At 35.6% G+C, this 20,669-nt stretch overlaps 2 protein-coding genes across 3 annotated transcripts in view; both read left to right on the forward strand.

Moving 5' to 3' along the window:
- Positions 1 to 20,669, forward strand: part of LOC127522382 (uncharacterized) — a 57,627-nt gene that overhangs the window by 27,143 nt on the left and 9,815 nt on the right. The gene's annotated exons all lie outside the window — the stretch shown is intronic.
- On the forward strand, positions 1,382 to 14,997 carry si:ch211-11c3.9 (uncharacterized). 2 transcript variants are annotated; one of them, XM_051912238.1, is made up of 18 exons: positions 1,382 to 1,499; positions 5,366 to 5,662; positions 5,754 to 6,026; positions 7,110 to 7,409; positions 7,870 to 7,908; positions 8,057 to 8,098; positions 8,175 to 8,228; positions 8,702 to 8,749; positions 8,923 to 8,973; positions 9,537 to 9,584; positions 10,061 to 10,120; positions 10,296 to 10,370; positions 10,485 to 10,506; positions 11,870 to 11,921; positions 12,037 to 12,106; positions 12,957 to 13,052; positions 13,404 to 13,453; positions 13,567 to 14,997. In XM_051912238.1, the coding sequence occupies exons 1-18, from the start codon at positions 1,445 to 1,447 to the stop codon at positions 13,654 to 13,656; spliced, it is 1,722 nt and encodes a 573-aa protein (XP_051768198.1). In that variant the 5' UTR covers positions 1,382 to 1,444; the 3' UTR covers positions 13,657 to 14,997. The 2 variants fall into 2 exon arrangements, with proteins under 2 accessions (XP_051768198.1, XP_051768199.1); XM_051912239.1 differs by having other exon boundaries at positions 8,178 to 8,228.

The following is a 20,669-nucleotide window of genomic DNA, read 5'->3' on the forward strand; positions in this document are numbered from 1 at the left end:
TGTCTGCTTGCCCCTCATCCTCGTCCTCCTCCTCCTCCTCTCTGGTGTCCTCAACCTTTTCAAACACGTCTCTCTGGATCCATTGTTTCAAAACTGAATGAACTGACTCAGGCTCTTTTATCTATCTATAGAAGGTTCTGATTGGTGTGTGATAAATTTTGACTCTTAGTGTTTCCACATGGGTAACTGTGTGCTAATTGAGCTCAAGCTATGCTGACTTGAGTGAACAATATTAAATACTAGTGCTTTCTAAATGACCACATGGTGTAGGCAATGAGAAATGAAGGGATTTGTGTGTAGAGTTTTGGCAACCTGTCACTCACATGAGATCGACCAATAAACCACAACCATTCAATCAATTCCTGATGGACAAAATCAAGTGCCCCCCTACAAGTCTTTTCATTTGGCCACATGCAACATGTGGCCAATAGCGTAACTTTGTTATGGTGGTGCTGGTTACTTCAGAAATGTACTGATAAATGCACAAAAAATACATTACTGTCCAGAAATTAATTTCAGTATTACATTGAGTTTAATTTGACACAATTCATGTTTAATGTGATAGTTTCATCCTTACATCCACTATAATACAACATGTTGTTAGTCTCGAGAGTATTTACATTAGTGAATAAAAATTTGTGTCCTAATGGACTGGTGGTAAAATATTTGTTAAGCGTGCCAGATGTTCTGGGTTCTAATCCACCCGTATATATATATTTTTTTCTCATTAAAACCAAAGATGTGCATCAGTGATTGTATATCAAGAGCAGGGACACGTTTGTGTGCATTTTGTTTTGTGATTCCAACTGAAAAAATAGAGAGTCTCCACAACAGCGTTAAAATGTTAGTTCACCCAAAAATGAAATTTCTGTCATCATTTACTTACCCTCAAATTGTTCCAAACCTGTATGAATTTCTGTCTTCGGCTGAACACAAAAGAAGATATTTTGAAGAATATAGGTAACCAAACAGTTGATGGGCCTCATTGACTTTCATAGTATGGGGGGGGAAATACTATGGGAGTCAGTGAGGTTTGTTTTCCCATATTCTTCAAAATATATTCATTTGTGTTCAGCAGAAGATAGAAATTCATACAGGTTTGCTAATCAACTGGAGATGTTTCTTTTGGTACATTGGGGGCAGTGGTACAAGTCAAGTCACTTTCACTTTCCATCCGAGATGTTTCAAAAAATGGTGGAGACAATACTGACCCTGGCAAAAAATGGTGGGAACATGTCCTACCCGTCCCGCCTACAAATTACACCTATGCATGTGGCCCAGATCTGCCCTCTGTTACAGTGAATACAACTGTCCATGTGGTCTCATGATGTAAGTTCATCGTCATAGTTCTGACTGCACAAGCATTAAATGTTTCCTGTGGTCTAATGTGTTACTTCCTAATTCACCCATTGTTCGAGTCTCGTCTCTTTTCTCACTCGCTGTAATGGAGTTGTTCATCTTCATTGCTTTTCAGCTTCTTATGGAGGTTCAGTCTTGCAGTAAGTGATCTCTGCTGTTTAATGTTGATAAAATACATGTTCAACATTTGTATTGAAAAAAATATGTGTCTAAAATATTTCAGCATGTGTGATCAGTACGCTTGTGTTTTAGAAGAACAGCAAACACATGAACCTACAACCTCTGCTTTATAGAAGTTTTACTTTAGCTATGACATGAAAAGTCATTAAACTGATTTCAATAACCCGATTAATCCATATATTGGAATTTTGGGTCATGTAAACACCTTATTTGTAATTTCCACTGCACAAGAGAATTAATTTCTGCACGTTCATATGAAAGTTACTGTATATATGCTGATAAAAGCTATCAGAATCAGGGGAATACTTAAGTGCATGAGAAAGAGACTCTCTTTTTTTGTTTGTTTGTTTTTTGACAAATATTAAAAGAAATTTACTTTAAGACCCTTTAGTGAAAATCAAGTTTTTAATGTTGTTTATGTCTGTGTGGTGTTTTTACAGTTTTAACACCATAACCAGGCTTTTGAACTAAAATTTCAAAACAATAACACCATTTATCAAAAAGCACACCCAATTCCCTAAACTCTAAACACTACTCCCCTGTTTTGACACATGAGATCTGTTGAGCTGTCACTGCAGAACTCTACACACAATTCCCTTACAGTTTTTTATGATTGCTTAAGCACAATTTTAAAAACAAGGCTCATATTGTCAAAAAAACTACACACAATTCACAGACCCACACACACAAGTAGCGGAACACCTCAGTTCTTTTGCAAAATGAAACATTTCATTCAAAACTTTACATTAATTTAACAAAACCCAACTTTGACACCGTATGGAACACACATGGTTCATACATTATGATTCTGTTTGATTCATTTACACACTGCTGTGCTCAATCTTAAACACTTGTAACTTTTATCCTTTTCTAATGATATAGTCTGGGTTTGATTTTTTCAGAGATATTGTTAGAGGTAAAGTACATGAATATATTGACAAAACAAACAAACAAACAAACAAACAAAACACACAAGATCAGTACTGCACATTGATGAAAATATTTATTTCTCACCACATTGTAAAACCATTCAATACATCAATGCCTTTCCAAAGGATACATTTTAGCACTGAAAATCAGAACATATTCTAAATACAATATATTGCACGAACAAAAACATTTGTGGAGACAAAACATAAGCATGATTTTAAATGAAAAAAAAAATAGAAAAAACACCTAAGCATCATCTCTTGGCCTAGCTGGATCTGGCTATAACACTTCATCCACATCACAGGCGATATCCTCTCACACAAGACAGCAAGGGAAGAATCTTGAATGGCGAATCTATCTTTGCACAGACCCTGCATCAATGTATCTCATCTGCTCTGCATCCATTTAGTCTTCTGCTGGTACGATTTTGTGTAGTCTTTCTAAAATGTGAATATGTGGGCCGTGTTGTAAGGGCCTATGTTGGCATGCTGGTGGAAGACCCCATTCTGCGTGATTGCAACATACATTGTGATGTTACCACCACGTTGGCCCGGGACATTCAAAATAGCTCTGTGGCCAATAATGTTTCTCCCTCTCCCTCTTACTGCAACATTGCCTTCCATTTTGTTGAAGACATATAAACTCACCTTTTGCCTTTTTTTAGTACTTGCACCTGATTGCTGAGTTTACAGTTAAGCACCTGTGTCTGAATACGTGACGGCCATGTTTGATCAATTGGTTTATAGGGGTGGTATTTTGGAAAGCAGTGTTTTGAAATGGCAAAGAAGTGACATTATGTTAGATTTCTGTCTAATGTAGAGAAGTGTGTTTAGTGTTGTGCAAAACAACGTGTGTAGTGTTTTGCAAAAAGTGTGAGGCTGAGAATGTGCTTATAGTTGTGCAGATCTGGGCTAGGGTTTTGCTCCTTGAGTGTAAGTGTAACCCTTCTTTTAATACTATTTGATATCAGTTGGCACACAGGAACCTGGTTTCCCAGCTTTTAGATGGAGAAATAAACTGAATTTTCAAGTATGGTTACTACTAGTACAGTTAAACTCAAAAGCAGTATGAATAATTAAAGCAGTGCCTCCCTTATTAACACTAGTACTAAAAGTAAAAAACAGTCTCAGGAAATATGTATCTGATTGACAACAATTATTTATTTACATAACTAAAATAAAAAATATGAAAAATCAAATAACCCAAAAATAAAAGAAACCCTTGTTTTTGTAATTGTATATAAAATATAAAGATTTTTTTCACCCAAATGAAATTACTGTCTGTTTTTTCAGTAACACCAATCAAATAACCAGTTAACTTGCTGTGAACACAACACTTGCTTTGACTAGTTCACTATTTATTAGCGATTATTCTTTTTAACTTTTAACGTAAACAGCTGAAAAAAATCACTGACTTGGAATTCACCACAAATCAGGAAATTAGACAGTTAATTTAAAATTTGGGAGCATACGTACATCAAATAACAGAATGACTCACTCAAGCATTCAGTTCAGTTGAATAATTCACAGTACAATTTAACTTGGATGAAATGAAATGAATCAGCAGTTCAGGAATCAGAAACAATCAATAGTTCGGTCAGATCCACATAAAAGTCACCAATATTGAAATACCCACGTGTTTAGCACACGTTGGGGCCCAGTACGTCCTTGTGTGTGATGTCTGAGGGCAAAGTTTGGTTTTTCAGCAAGAGTGAATGGTTTTGAGTGTAGAGCTTCATTTTGACCTGAAAATAGGATGTTTGGGGAATTGGGTGAGACGTTATGGATTTGTTTATGCGTTTACTGTTTTGAGAATACGAGGCATAGTTTCAAGAAATGTGTTTAAGCAATCGAGAAAACCTGTAATATACTTTGAGACAAACCATGTGCAAATTCATCAGTCAACACCATTGCTGAGTATTTTCTCCTTACAACTGCAGTGTATCAAAAACCATCTCAAAAACACCTGTTTCCTACCATCACAAACGTAACCAATCCTGTCAATGTACGGGGTGAGGCTTTTCCTATCAGCTCAGTGGGCATTTTAACACAGTGAGCACAAAGTCACCTTTAAGAAGGGACAGGAAAAATATTAATATAGTAATATAGCAGGTGAATTATCTATATGAGGTATGTTACAATGAACTATATGTCTTTCTCCACTGACTTTCTATGATGTTAAAAGCATTTTAAAAGGATGCTGATTCATAGAAGGCTGCTGTCTGACTCTGAGATGGTGACTGGGAATATGGTTTGTGTAACATTAGCAACACATTAGCTGTTTGATAATCTTTTCAATAACCGGTATGTGTCTGACGTTGTAGGGAGCGATACATAAAATTCATTACCATTATGATATATTGTCTTGTAGATGACCCAGTTTAATTCACTCTTCTGAATCTTCTGAATCTTCTTAAGTTTCTGGTTCAAACATATATTGCTGAATTAAATCAATATTTCAACCTGCCATTGTGTATCATTTTCTACAGTTGACCAAGTGGATCAGGTATTCTGACCTGGTGTGATGGAGTGGAGGCGGGGACTAATTTGCATATTCATGAATCTGTGTAAACTAAATGAAGCAAGGGTGTAGAGTTACATTCAAACTCTTTTAAGGCTTGAAGAATGTTTAAAATATGTTGTTTTAATTATCTAAGATGAGTTTTAAGGGATAATATTATTGACTGCAGGGGGACTTTAAATCAATTAACAAATACTTCCTGGCCTACATTTTCAATTCATTGTGCAGTTTCGTGTGGTTGCAAGAACATTTTTGAGTGAGTTTAAATTTGTTTAAAAGTTTAACCAAAACATGGACTCTGATTGGAAAATGATGCATGGAAAAGTGGTCAGTAAGAAGATGTAATGATTGATTGATCTGTTTTTGGTTGTTTCAGAATCTCCTGTTGTAAAAGTATCTCCAGATGTCATAAGAGAGTCCAGCTCAGTGAAGATGATCTGTGAGGCGCCAGCAGATGTTACAGTGAAACAGTGTTATTTCTACATAAACAGAGAAAAAGAGAATATAAAAGTCAGTCCATCTTGTGAGCTCAATCTCACTGCTGCTGAAGTGCTCATATGGGCAGCTGTAAAATCACCTGTATCAGTCGACATTAACTGCTACTACATAACACATGAACACGGGATTGATAAATCATCATCTCATTGTCCTGCTGCCACAGTGACGGTTCTAGGTGAGATATTTCACTGCTGTTCTTCTGTGTTAGAAACTGTTATTGCAATGTTTTTTTAATTAATTAATTATGGATTATTTGACTTAAACAGGTTCACTTCAGAAACCCATAATCAGTGTTAGTGACGATAGAGTCCAGATCAAAATAGTCTGTGAAATACCACTTTCAGTCAGAGCTAATTTCACCTGTAGTCTCTACACTGAGGATAATCTTCTGCACAGAAATGTCTCTCAGACTCAGAGGAGACAGTCTGGAGATCATTACTGTATGTTTTATTTAACACGTGGTGAACTTTTGAACAGACAGCTGAGCTGTGATTATTCACTCAACAACACTGAACCTGAGATCAGATCACCACGCAGTGGTAAGAACCTTTTACTGTTTTTTTACTATTATAATTTTATTAACATTTTTTAATCAGAGACACCTGTAGAATTCTGAAGCCAGTATGATTTATGTAGGTCATTAGAATATTATGAAAGTTTGATCAATAAAAGAAAAAGTAAAAACATATGAGAAAAGTTGAATGATACTGTGTATTAGGGCACTTCTGGATGGATACTATTTATAATGACCATTTCAATAGGCTATATAATAAAACACTGAAAGGTCGATATTGGTCTAAGTCTGAAACAACAGTTGTGCGATGCTGTTAGATAGTGAATCAGTACAGTGATCTGTGAAATCTTCTTACACAGAATAACTTGTAGGTCCTTTTCAGACAAACACTTAACCACAGCATGACTTTGACAAATTTACAGTCTGATACATCTAGACAGAAAGGAAGAGTCGCTTCATCTGATCATTTCAGAGAGCTATAGCCAATGTCTGACACATCTATAGAAAGAAGCTTCTTTCAAATATGATGGTGAGAGGAGAAACTTCAAGCAAATTATTTAATATTTTAAAAGCTTCTTTGTAAGTTTTTATTGGGTAATTCCTCTTCTGCAGCACTTTTTGAACTATTTTTATTAATACACAAATTAATACACTTGTGTTAAAGTTAGAAGTATTTCAATTTAATTATCCTTCAGAAATATGCTCTGGTTAAGCTCATCATATGACATTATGACTTGATTAATTATGACTTTTACACGTTCAAATTAAGAACCATTGCACAGTGAGTGATTGACAGTCAGTTTAAAACAACTTTTGAAGTGTTGACATTATCATAGAGACTTTTGTATTTTGTCAAATAGTACCATCACAGAAAATAAGTAAAATGCTTATATTGATGTTTGTGCTGTAGTTTCCCCTCCAAAATGATGTCACTTCCTGAAGGATGATCATTAAAGAACTGCTTTTTAATAGTTTTAATAGTTTAAAATTACAAAAAATTAAGGACACTGGATTTTTTTTTCGTAAGTTTTTGCATCTTTCAGAAGTCACCTGCTTCTAATCTAAGATCAGATGAATGCATTTCAATTGTCCTTTATTTCTTCATTAGATCTTCCTCAGGCCAAATTAACAGCATCTGCTTCAGTTATTAAGGAAACAGACACAGTTCAGCTGAGCTGTGAGAGTACTGAAGATCTGAAGATGGAGATGTGTTACTTTAACATAAATGGAAGAGAAAGTAACTCAAAACAGAACTCATCATGTCAACTCTTTCTCACTGGATCTGAAATCAGTATTTGGTCAGAAGGTCAGAGTTCATCTGTGAGAATAACCTGCTTCTACACTGTGAAGAAGTCACAAGTTCAAAAACCATCTCCTCACTCTGATCCAGTGACGGTGACAGTCCAAAGTGAGTCTTGAGAAATTTATGTATTAATAATCTATTTAAAATGTATTTCTATCAAAACAAACAAACACCAAAGTCCTTTACATAGATCTATCCAGTGTGATTTACTTAAGCTCATTATTCAGCTTCATGAGTCTATGATATGGGCTGTTTACCTTTGTAATGTTTCTCTGTACAGTAGGATTATTGAAAGCAAAATTAGCGTCTGTTTATAAAACTAAATGAATAAACTCATTGTCTCATTCTTAAAAGTTACAGTGCTGGTTCTTTGGTTCTGTAATAACCTTATTTGATATAAACCAGTACAGACCAGAATTACATCATATTGCATAGTATAAAAAAAAAAAGAGTTGTATTTGAAGGCTCTATACCTTTAACAACAAAGACTGTATTGACATTTGCTTGAAAGTTAAATATTACAACTATTCCCTGTAATACTGGTGAACTGTCTTTATGGTTTCAGCACCAGATGCACATCATGTTACGACAGCCAAGAAAACCTGTGAGTAATTAAGATTGTAAAATCAAAAAGAAATTATTCTTATTCCACCTTAAATAATGTGGCAATTGTTCTTTCAGGCTCATTATTATCTCATTATTAAACATTTTATTATACATGACTGCAAATTTTACAATTTCTTTTTTAACAGCTTTACCTTTATTGTCCACTTCTGAAACATACAGTTCAGCTGGTGAGTAACTTACTGGAAACACTTTTTCTTGTTATTATTAAAACTAATTCATCTTGCAATATGTTATTTTTTATAGTAGTAGACAGCCATTCCAAGTCAAACCTGTCAACCACATCAGAGGAAACCACATGTAAGTTCATTCACTCTTCCTCAATGGTAAAAGTGACTGAAGAATTAATATGTTAGATATAAAAGTCAGATTCAAAAATATAACTGGGATCCATTTGCTCAACCGAGGCTCAATTCTGCACAGGTGAAGATTCCAGATGAGCAGCATGAATGTATTAATGTGACTTACTTAAGCTCATTATTCAGCTTCTTGAGTCTATGATATGGGCTGTTCACTCTTGTAATGTTTCTCTGTATTACTGAAAGCAATATTAGTGTCAGTTTACAGTATATAAATAATCAACTCATTATTGTCTCATTTGGTTCAGTAATGTCCTCATTGAATATAAGCCTGTACAAGATCTGAACATTTTACATATAAAAAAAAAGTTGAGAAGGCTCTGTGTACCATCAACAACAAAGATGGTCTTGACATTTGCTTGAAAGTTAAATATTGCAGTTACTCCCTGTAATACTGGTAAACTCTCTTTACAGTTTCAATACCAGCTACCAATGCACATGTGACACCAGCCATGACAACCTGTGAGTAACAGAGTTTGTAAAATCAAAAAGAAATTATTCTTATTACACCTTGAATGATGTGATAATTGGTATATTTGTAGATGATAAGTTACTGAAAACACTTTGTCTGGTTATTCTGAATTAAAAGTGAAAAATGATTCCCCTTGCAATACAAGTTATTTTCATATTTATAGACTCACTTTCCAAGTCAAACCTGCCAACCAGCACAACGAAGGAAACCACATGTAAGTTCATCCACTCTTCCTCATTGGTAAAAATCACTATATGTTGGATTCGTAAATCAGATTTAAAAAATAAAACTAAGATCCATTTGCTCAACAAAGGCTCAACTCTGCAAAGGATTTCAAACGTTGAGCAGCATGAAAGTTTACTTTGATTATGCTAATTTTCTCAGTGTTCCATTGTTTATGAATTGGGTTAAAAAAAAAATTTAAGTTCAATAATGCATCTACATTTTGTGGCATTGTTTTTTTTTTCTTAAGTTTCCATGGCAACCTCTACTCTGTTAACAGAACAATGTCAGAACCCAGTACTTAGATGCCAAGTAACCAAATAGGAAGTCACATGACTTAAGAAGAGACTGTGTGGCTTATGAACTGAGCTGGACTCTCTTAATTCTGTAGCTTCATAATTTCATTCAAAAACATCTTAGATCATTTTGTATTGGTCTTTCACATTCCAATTGTTTGTTTATCATAGTTACAGCTATAACTTTATATTTAAAGATTTATGCCAGTCTTTAAGACAATTTTCAATTTAAATACACACCATGATGTTCTCACTGCAGTTTCAACAACGTCCACACAAAAAACTTCACAAAGGGACACAAAAATATGTGAGTAAATTTTAGTGTATTTGCAATGTATTTTCAGCAATAATGGCTGCTGTTTCTACTACTGAAACCCCAGAATCCACCAGAACTGGTAACTTTAATAAATATCAGTAGAACCCCATATAAGAAAAATTCTTCTTTTTACAGTGACTTCATCAAACACTGTAAAGGCTAATTCACACTGCACAGACAGACACCAACAAATGGCAACAGGCACTTTGTCGGATCAGTGTTTTACCAATTAGTGTCTGTTTCTGTGGTGTCTGTTTCCATTGGTCAGCTCTTGTTTTTGCTGATTTAACATGTTGAATCAGTGTTTGTCAGATTGTGTCATGTCAGAGAAGCGACATACTGTAATCTGGTGACTGTCTGCGTTGGTTGGTGTCTTTCTGTGCGGTGTGAATTGGCCTTAACCCTGCTGTGAATAATCATTGTGCTTTGGTCAAATGTGATTTCACCTGATTTCTTTTCTGATGCAGATGTTCACACAACGAATCATACTGAATGTTCAACCACACCACAGCATCCACAAAACAAAGGTTTACTTATTCCTTTCCATGCACACAACAAAAGTAAAACAACATGTACATACATTTTCACCATCTTTTGTTTATCACTTCAATTGTTAGGTAAACTGACATAAAAAACAACCAAATTAAACTTACCATAATGCACATAAACATGTATTAAAGTGTTGGTTTTGTTTTGACACAGTCACATGGTTTATAGTTCTGGTTTCCACTGGTGCTGGTGTCATTTTGACTGGACTCTGTCTGTGCTGCTTTGCATGTAAGACACAAACACACATTTGTTTGTTCTGGTGTATATGCTGAATTTCATGTTGTTGATATAGAATTTATCATGCAAGCTGAAATTGAACATATAATGCTCATTGTTTTATAGATAAAAAAAGAAGACGAAAAAAGTAAGTTTTTTTCATGCATTCAATTCATTAGTCTGAATTATGACAACGAGCTTGTTCATGAATGATAAAACATTTATTTAAAATTATGACTACTTCAGCATTGCATTACATCTTTTTCAACAAGTCTTGTACAACTCCAATTCCAAAAAAGTAATTTTGTAAAATGTGATAAAAACCACAACCTGTGATGTTGTTAAAGGATTAGTTCTTTAATAAATAAAAATTTCCTGATAATTTACTCACCCCCATGTCATCCAAGATGTCCATATCCTTCTTTCTTCAGTCGAAAAGAAATTAAGGTTTTTGAGGAAAACATTCCAGGATTATTCTCCTTATAGTGGACTTCAATTGGCCCCAAACGGTTGAAGGTCAAAATTGCAGTTTCAGTGCAGCTTCAAATGGCTTTAAACGATAATAAGGAATAGGAATAAGGGTCTTATCTAGAGAAACGATCTGTCATTTTCTAAAAAAGATAAAAATGTATATGCTTTATAAACACAAATGATTGTCTCGCAAGTGCTTCTGCCAGACTGCCTTCCGAATTCTTCAAAAAGCTTACGCTGTATGTCCTACACTTTCCCTATTCTACTTACGGAACGAACGTGGCGCCAGTTCCGTTTTTTTCCATAAGTTGAATATGGAATCTTTTCACATGGGTGGCTTGCATTTGTGTGAAGGTACCATTGACATGGATGCATACTGTATATTTGGATTGTACAGAGACATAAACTGCCATCAAGACAACATCTTTCCTGGGTAGCAAGACAATGCCAGACCTCATTCTAAATGTGATACATCAGAGTGGTTTCTAGACACTCTACTACACTGTACAGTGGATGTGTCTGACTGCCTTATTGAAAATGTATGGCCAATCATAAAAAGGAGAATCAGACAATGATGACCACAGACTGTTGTGTAGATATCCTGTATCAGATGAGATTGGGTAAAAATTCCACTTACAAAACTGCAACAATTAGTATCCTCAGTTCCCAAATGATTAAAAATTGTAATTAAAAGGAAAGGTGATGTGACACAGTGATAAACATGGCTCTGTCCCAACTTTTCTGGAGTGTGTTGCAGCCATCAACATCAAAATTTGTTTATACTTACAAAATACAATAAAGTTGTTCAGTGAAAACTTTGGAAATCTTTTCTTTGTACATTTGTCAGTTAAATAGAGGTTCAAGAGAATTAACAAATCACAGATTCTTAATTTTATTGCATTTTACCAAATGTCCCAACTCTTCTGGCATTGGGGTTGTAGTATATTTTTTGTAGTCTAGGTACTACGAGTGTAAATGTTTAGCATCTTATGTGATATATGTATGAAAAGATCACATAAAGATCAATATTTGATTCTTAGCAATAAAATGAGATCAATAACATCAGACGTGCCCAGTCAAGGAACTGGTATGGTGAGTATCTATGCATTTACAATTTTTAATATCACAAAGTAATATATATTTATAATACCATAACAAGTAAGAATGGCTGAAATGGACATGACCTTAATTCTTCTTTGTTTTTTAGAGTTCTGGACCTGCAGAGACATATTCTCTGATCACTTCAGTACCAGCCACAGCTCAGCTCAAATCTGTGGGTAAGAGAACATCAATCTCTGTAAATGATCTCAGATAGCGTGAAGCTTAGAAACAGATGTGCCCAAGAAAGATAAATAAACCTGCTGAGTTAAAAAACACCATATAGTGACCACAGCTTCTCCGAAACTGGTACCATTTCCTCTTTCTGATCTTCAGCAGATCAGCATTATTAGCCACATCTTCTCTTAGAGGAACAGTTTACTCAAGTACGCCAGTTTACAAACAGTTTTGTGTTTTTACATGAAAAAAACAATGGTACCATTTTCAAAAACTTGCACCTTGAATCCCGTTTTTCATAAGTTTGCCTTTTCAAGCCCCCCAAACACAATTATCAAGTAAAAATAAACAGCCAAAATATGTGTAAATGTCCCCTTAATGTCCCCCAACAAACTCTGTAGTCCCATTTAGTCGCTTGTTATCAACTGCCTCTTTTCGAAACAAGAAAAAAGCATTAAAAGTTTCAAAAATCACAAGGGGGTTTACTGAAATATTATGTCACATAAATAAAATGTGAAAAAATCTTGAGCTTGTGTTAACCATAGACCTTATTTCAGGCATTTAACCAAAAACCCATTAAAAAAACAACATCATTATTTTCAGGTGTTAATTCAAAAATACAAAAATACATAATCCCTTTACATCTATTTTACAAATGCACTCATTCAATCATGGTGCATCATGTTAGGGTATCGAGACATGCATTGATTGTGTTTGGTGTCGTCAAAGCGTAATGCATCTTCATACACCACATTTGAAGCTTTAGGAGAAGCCATTTAACATTTGTCCAGTTGTTTTGGATGGTTTTCTATTGACTCTGTTTGACCCTCTTCATCATGCTGTTCTTCAAAGGCCTCGGACACACAGATTCCTATCAGGACAACACACCAGATCCCACAGTGACTTCCTCTTTCATTATGTCTGAAAATTCAATTTACCAGCCCTCAGGTGATAAAATGTTTCTTTCATTGAAGTGGTCATATCATGATGAATCAAACCTACTAGTACTAAACCTACTATATAAAATTACACACATACTATACTATACTATATAAAATTCACAATTCAAAACTTCCTCACTAGTCCAAAAACAGCATTTTTGATGCTCACATCTGAGCATTGAGAAACTTGACCTTCTCAGTCTCGATGAGCTCAGACAGAACAAATACTAAATTCATCATAACTGTTGCACAATCAGTCTGAGAAGAGATGATTCTACTTTGCTAAAGCTTTATAACAGAGATCTTGTTCATGAAGATCAAAACATGTTCTTTATGATGCTTCTGCATTGCATTACAGATATTTTGGTCAATAAACAACAGAAAGAGGGAAGTACAAAGGAAAATGAGGTTTGCGTGAACACTCACACCACAAACCCACATAACCAAATGAGACGTCCATCATGAACAGAATACTAAGATATTTATCCTGTCTTTTCTATCTTTCTTTCTTCTTCCTTAAGAATGTTTACCACCTGTACTGCACGATCCCTGACAAACCAGTTCACTCAAATGCAGCAGATCAAGTCTACAGTTTGGTGAAGATGCACTGATGAGTCTCTGTTGTTTCATTATGTACAGTATATCCATTATAAAGTTTCTTTACTTGCAGAAAAATAGGTATTTACTTTCATTATTCAGTGCTTGGTGTGGAACCACTTAATATTGGATTTAAAATATCACATTTAATATTAATACTATTTATTTTTAACCATCCCTGGCTTTGTCTGAAATTATCTGTTTTAATAGAAAATGTATGGCTTGTCAGTAATCTGCCACCATTATGTTTGGCTAACGTCGTTCCATGGAGAGAGAGAAAAAAAAAGCAGGATATCAATGGTCCCTTTGCTTTTGCTTTGAAAATATATCCATATATCCATGTAATATACAGATTAAATTGTTTACTTGCGGTTTGGGATGTGGCTTCTGTCAGAACCAATCCAGCATCATCAATCTCTTTTTACAGTCTGTGGATCCAATACATAATGCTTCATCTTTCAACAAAAGTTTCTTTGCAAACTCTCCATTATACTGTTCCTTCATTTACAAAAGTAAAATGATCTGAGCAAACATAATTCTCAGACGCGATCCGGGATGCCATTAAAAACAAACCATCCACTTGTTCCTGTGGAAGGTGTCCTTCTGAAGTCTGTACAGAAATGCTGTTTAACGAACATACATTTGTCCTGTTGTCTGTACCTCTTAAACTGATCTGGTATCTGTATTCCGTATATTGTATCCAGTGTAGACAGCGTCCCATCAGTTATTATAAATGACTTCTGTTTGCTTTTAACAAGATGTGATGCTTGTGTCTGGTGAAGAGTGGGCGGGGCCTGTGGTCTGATGATGAGTCATATTTGCCGGTGTGATGCCAGATCCCACAATATCCAAATGAACCACTTTTGGAACTTTGTTAAATAAATGGTTTGTTTATACTGAGGACGTTTTAAGCTATGAAACTTGCAGGATGTTTTCATGATACAAAGACTAATTATATGTCAAAAGATCAAGGAAATTTTGATTTCTCATGTCATCATGACCCCTTTAACTGTAAAATACTGTCCAATTTATGGGTTTTGGAAGTAAAAACAAGGAAATGTCATATGTATCATGAATTATACATATTTATGGTAAAAAACAGTAAAAGGACATTCCCTGAAATCCCTGCATGACATCACTGCCGATTATATTTTATGTAAATAGATTTGCTTTTTATTATGTTTGCTATGAATAATGTACATTAAGATGTTTTGTGTTACATTTTAAGATATTTAATTAATGTTCACTGCATTGTTTTAGTGTCTTTGTGTGTACGGCCTTGTGCACCATTTATCTGTATTATCATAGTGGTTATCAGTACATTTATCATTACAAAATAAAAGCTTATTTTGTAATTTTGTAAGTCAATTGGTATACTAACATTATACCATTAATTGAATATACATTTTACAATATACAGGCACCAATAAGTCACAACTAAACAGCTTGGGATTCGTTTTACAACGACTCGTGTAATTGACTCAGAGTCGACTCTTACTTTTGAGAGACAATAACGTTATATACGGTGCACTTTCAGATTTAAAAATTTGCAGGATGTTTTCATTCACTTAGACTCGAGCTATGTTACAAAACACACAAGTACCTCAGGGATGACGTGTTGTTGTAGGCAAAACCCGGAAGCGAGTTAGCATTTTAGGACTTCCAGTTCCATCGCCCTAAAGTCTATGGGTTTTTTGAATGGGTTTTTGCTAAATCGCCTGAAATAAGGTCTGTGGTTAACAAAGCCTCTAAATATTTTCATGTTTTGATCTATGACATAAAACACACCAGTTATAACCCGCTTGTGATTTTTTAAACCTTTATTGTGTCTTAAAAACGGCGGTTGCTAACAAATTGCTAAAAGGGACTACTTCCTTTGGCGGGGACTTTAGACGTCATCATGACAAACAGGACATTTGGACAGCATTTCTCATGAAAAAGTGGATAAGTATTCATACACAGTGCAGATCATAATCAGCAAGCATGTTTTTAAATAAAGTTGTTTTTTAAATAACGTTTGAGGAAGCTTGGCGGTGGCAACGTGATCCGCGACCATGGTGTGCTGTAGTCCGTTTATAGCCTACTGTTAGCTTTTTATATCTGACTATTTAGGCTTCAAAATGTATAAATGTTGTGTTAACTTGTAAAGATTATCTTGATAGACAAAACGTATAAGTGTCATAACCCTTTGTTAAACACAGAGCTTATTTTTTGCGATTTTCCAAAAGTCTATGGGAAAAATGCATAGGCTTTGGATCGAGGGAACCCGTGCGCCGCTAACTTCCGGGTTGGCCTACAAAAACACGTCATCCCTGAGGTACTCTACACTTTAAAATACTGGAAAGAGTTGTTTCCCACACCCCCTCCCCCCCAGACTCCACACTCATATGGGTTGACAACTTGACACACTGAGGAAGTGCAACAGGAACATTGTTTACTTGCAAAATTGACAACAGAAAGCGAAAAACCTCTTTCTGGGCTTTAAGGCAATTCCATCTCTCAAACACATCTCCAATATTTATCCATGTTTTAATATGCCTCTGGTCATAGAGCTTTTTAGATGGATAATGATTTACATGGTTCCCATGGCTGCAATATGCTGTTTTCCCCACTAACTGCCAACCCGGGGTGTCAAAATACTATTGTGTAAATTGGCAGTGGGTGGGATCACAAAGGCCAAAACAAAAACAGACATTCTGACCCAGAACGTACATTTCAAAGTAGAATAACTGGCTGTAACAAAGTATTTGAACTTGAGCATGTTTCCTAAATAGTCAGCACCTTTTTTAATAGTCAGGAAACAACACTAAAAGTCATGACAACCTACATACAAATATTTATACTCTTTATTAGATTCAACTTTCAGATACAAAATGACTCCAAAGGAGCTGAAAGCCCACAAGAGGTGTGAAATTGAAGTGTGAATGGCCGACTGAAATTATTTTGAGTGCACTTTCTTTCAGTCGTGATGTGGATGAGCATTTTACAAGCAGATTGAATGGGGGAGGTGTAGGGGCTTCACTTTCGTGTTTGAGTGTTAATCTCAACTTCCACTGGAATTAAAAACGCTCACTCTGCTCTACGCCAGTGCATGTCTGGAGAAAGAGAGAACACGCACAGAGCTGAAAGGACTTGAATGAAGAAAGTTTGGCTTTAGATAAAACTACTAGATGATATAGCGCTAAAATATAATTTACCACAAACGATCCTGAGTGCTTGTGGTGTGAACTGCACCGCTGTTTTGACACGCTGCTCACATATTTTGGACGTGAACCTTATGTTATGAAGAGGAGTGTCGCAGCCCTTGGCTTCCTTAATACGAGGCAGAGAGTCTCTAACGGGTACAATTGCTAATAGCTAACACTCAATTAGGGCTGATATTATTTTAACACAGAACATGACAAAACCGAATAAAACACATACATGGGACAAATAGGGCCAAAAGGCTGATTAGCATACAGTGCATCAATGTTGCATGAGAAGGCTTAAATGAAATAAACTGAAGTTCAGAGTTCCCAAGCAGGCCAATAAACACACTTAATATTATCGTCACAAATAACACATATTTGACTCGACTAACACAACTAGGAACTGACAGACAAAATAAGTAAACTTGTGTGTAGTTTAAAGTTCAAACTTGGCCTTCAAAACAATCCAAACTTAGGCTGTGTCCAAAATCGCCCCCTATACCCTTAAATAGGGCACTATTTGAGGGGACAGCCATTTGTAGTGGTGTCCGAAACCATAGTGGACGATGTTGAGTGCACTCACTCAATCCCACAATGCACCGCAATAACGAGTGTACAACCGATGCCAAAGCCACTGGAAGGCAAGCCTGCAACCATTAGCGTAACGGCTAATGCTAATGATGCTCCGCCTCTGGCGGTACGCAGGGAAGGAGACAAAAGGCCGTTTTTTGAATAGATGTCAATGGATGAGAGGCTTCACTATGCTGATTAAACAGCTTTTGTGGGGAAAGAGCTTTAATTAATCGACAGCCTGTTTTCTAATCTTCAGCATGTTTTACACTAAACAATTCTTTCGTTGTGAACTATATGTAGATTTTAGCTTGATAAAAATTTACTTTTTTAAGAGAAGGCAGACTAGGGAATGTTGCGACTGATGTCACTGCCATTGCACTATAGGCTGAGAGGTGCCGCACGTGATTAAGTTAGCCGTTACGCTTTCTCCAATGGTAAGAGATACAGGATCTCATCTCCCTATAATATACAATCTCTGACCGATGCACACTTGGTGGCTAGAGAATACCCATAATGCACTGTGAGAGTCGCACGCTGAATGAATTCCCCGTGTCTCGCCAGGAGATGGCGCCCGCAGCTGAATCAATCATCCATTCATTTTCCAAACCGCGCTAGTCCAGCATTATCATACAGGTATAAATTCCTTTTTAATTAATCATTAAATCGTTTAAAGGGTTTGAACATGCTAGTTCAACATAAATATTCATTACTACTGGAGCTGCCAGTTTGCTACATTTCAAAAGATTATTAAACAGCAGCACAAACTATGAGAAATTGGCAGCCTTTCCGGCGTACTCAGTGTCCGAATTCACTCTATCGTTTCATTCACTCCTTCAAGTGGACTATATTAGTGGAGTAATGTAGGGAATAGTGAATGAGGGTATAGGGGGTGATTTCGAACACAGCAACAGTTTTTAAGACGGAGCAATCAATGATGCGACTTACCAGCAGGACTAGATATGCGACTCTGGTGCTAATGACATAGCTCCGCCCCGCAATATCATGTGCACAAACGCAACAACCAATGGTGAGTTTTCCCAATTTATGCTGAATTTAACAAACATTATTTAAACTACGTTACTCACACGTATATATATATATATATATATATATATAGTATATACAGGGCTTAACATTAACTTTTTTGCTCACCAGCCACTGTGGCTAGTGGTTTTCCAAAGTTACTAGCCACTCAGTATTTTCACTGGCCACAATTTTGCTTTTGGGAAATTACATTTTATTTGATTACGGTTGACTTTGGCATGCTTAAATTACTTGATTTTGAGTCATTTTACTTGATTTAGAAGACTTAAAACCCTTTCAAACTTTCAAATGCAGAGTGACCACCCAAATCAAGACAGTGTATATCAGCTTGTATGTTCAGGTGGGCAATATGAGCATGAGAAATTTAATTATTTTTGTTAGGCTATATAAAAAGAACAAAAAAGCTAATTAGCAAATTACAAAAACAATAGTAAATTAAAAAATATATATATCTTTTTTCAGATACAGTAGGTTTATTTAACATGTATACATGTATTTAACATCTTTTGTTGTTTGTCTGATTAACTTTAATGACAGACAGGTATTTAATTGGGCTGCTGAATGCATGGACTTAATATACTGGACATATCCAGTTATTACCCGCCTGTTTACGTCCACTTAAGCCATAATCACGCGAGATAGGGGAGCGCGGGGCACAAACTAACTCGGGGTTAGTTGTAGCCTAACACACGTTGGTTTAAATACTTCCACACACGCTAGCATGAAGAAGCTTAGCGTATTTACTAGTTGCCATATCGAAAATATATAGAGAAAAAATTGCGCCAAAATTCAAAAATCTTTGGAAGATATCATTGAACATTTATTTAACAATAGCAAAAGTAAATTTCTTACTTAAGCTAATTTTTTATCTATATTTTTTGTTTTTATTCAAAATTAGACAAATCTGATATTATTAAATGAATCACCAATCACTTGTTTAGCAGTTTGGTTAATTCACTAACTATCAGAAGACACTAACCAGGTTTAAAGTCAGGGTTCGATGTAACACTACGTTACAATGTGCCCCGCTATTAGAACTATGCTATTCTATACAGTTACGATATAACTGGCATGATTAACTTTTATGAATTTTCTGTTGATAAACTAAAAGTTGAATAAAGACTGAGAGGAAGAACCTGTACATCCAGAAAATATTATTTCAAGAAATGTTATTTGTCTATTTGTCCCGTGGTCTGTTAGTGGAGGGAGGGGAGTGTTCTGTTCAGCTTTGTTCATTGCAATATAAACAAGGATTAAAGCCTTATTTTTCTTTTGTCAGTCTCGTGGCTTTCAGTAGTGCTGTTTTTTTCACTGGTGTTGGTTTATTTCTGTCTGGACTCATGGGATTCATCTGTCTCTGCCACTTTGACAGTAAGTTTAGTTATACATAAAATGAGCTCCATGATATAGAAACATGATAATAAAGTGTGTATCTGTGCACGTTCTGATGATGTTCTCACAGAAAACATGGATGATTCATGATAAATGATTTATCCGTGCTTATCATAATTTAAAAAAAAATAATAATGTGCCTTGTAATCTTTAATCAAAATAACTTTCCCTCCCTCTTACAGCGACGTCTCTTCTCTGATGATGTGTTTACTGGCGTGAGGGCGGGACAACCTGTCACTCACATCAATGTGACGAGATCCACCAATAGCAAACCACAACCATCCAATCAATTCCTGCTGGACAAAATCAAGTCCCGCCCTACATTCTTACTTCTTTGAGAAGTTGTTTCACTTGGATATGTCACAATAGAAAAGACTATCGCAACTTCCCTTTCATGTTTTAAAAAAAATACCTTCCATCTTTCCAAGTCTGAGTCCAAAAAAACGTTACATGTGGCCAATAGCGTAACTGTTACGGTGGTGCTGGTTACATCCGAAATGCTCAATGATAAATGCACAAAAAATAATATTACTGTCCAGAATCAATTTCAATATTACATTGTGTTTAATTTATAGACATAGAATTCATGTTTAATGTGATAGTTTCACCCTTACATCTACTATAATACAATGTGTTGTTAGACTCAAGAGTATTTACATTAGTGAATGAATACGTAGATCCGCATTAAGGATTTGTGTGTCCTAATGAACTGGTCGTAAAATATATTTTAAGGTGCCAGAGGTTCTGGGTTATAATAAGTGTCACAGACACGCCAGGCTCCACCGTCAGCCAATCGGCGCACTCCCTCACCAGAGTACTAACACATACAC

Source organism: Ctenopharyngodon idella, chromosome 11, assembly GCF_019924925.1.
Source record: "Ctenopharyngodon idella isolate HZGC_01 chromosome 11, HZGC01, whole genome shotgun sequence".
Lineage (NCBI taxonomy): Eukaryota > Metazoa > Chordata > Actinopteri > Cypriniformes > Xenocyprididae > Ctenopharyngodon > Ctenopharyngodon idella.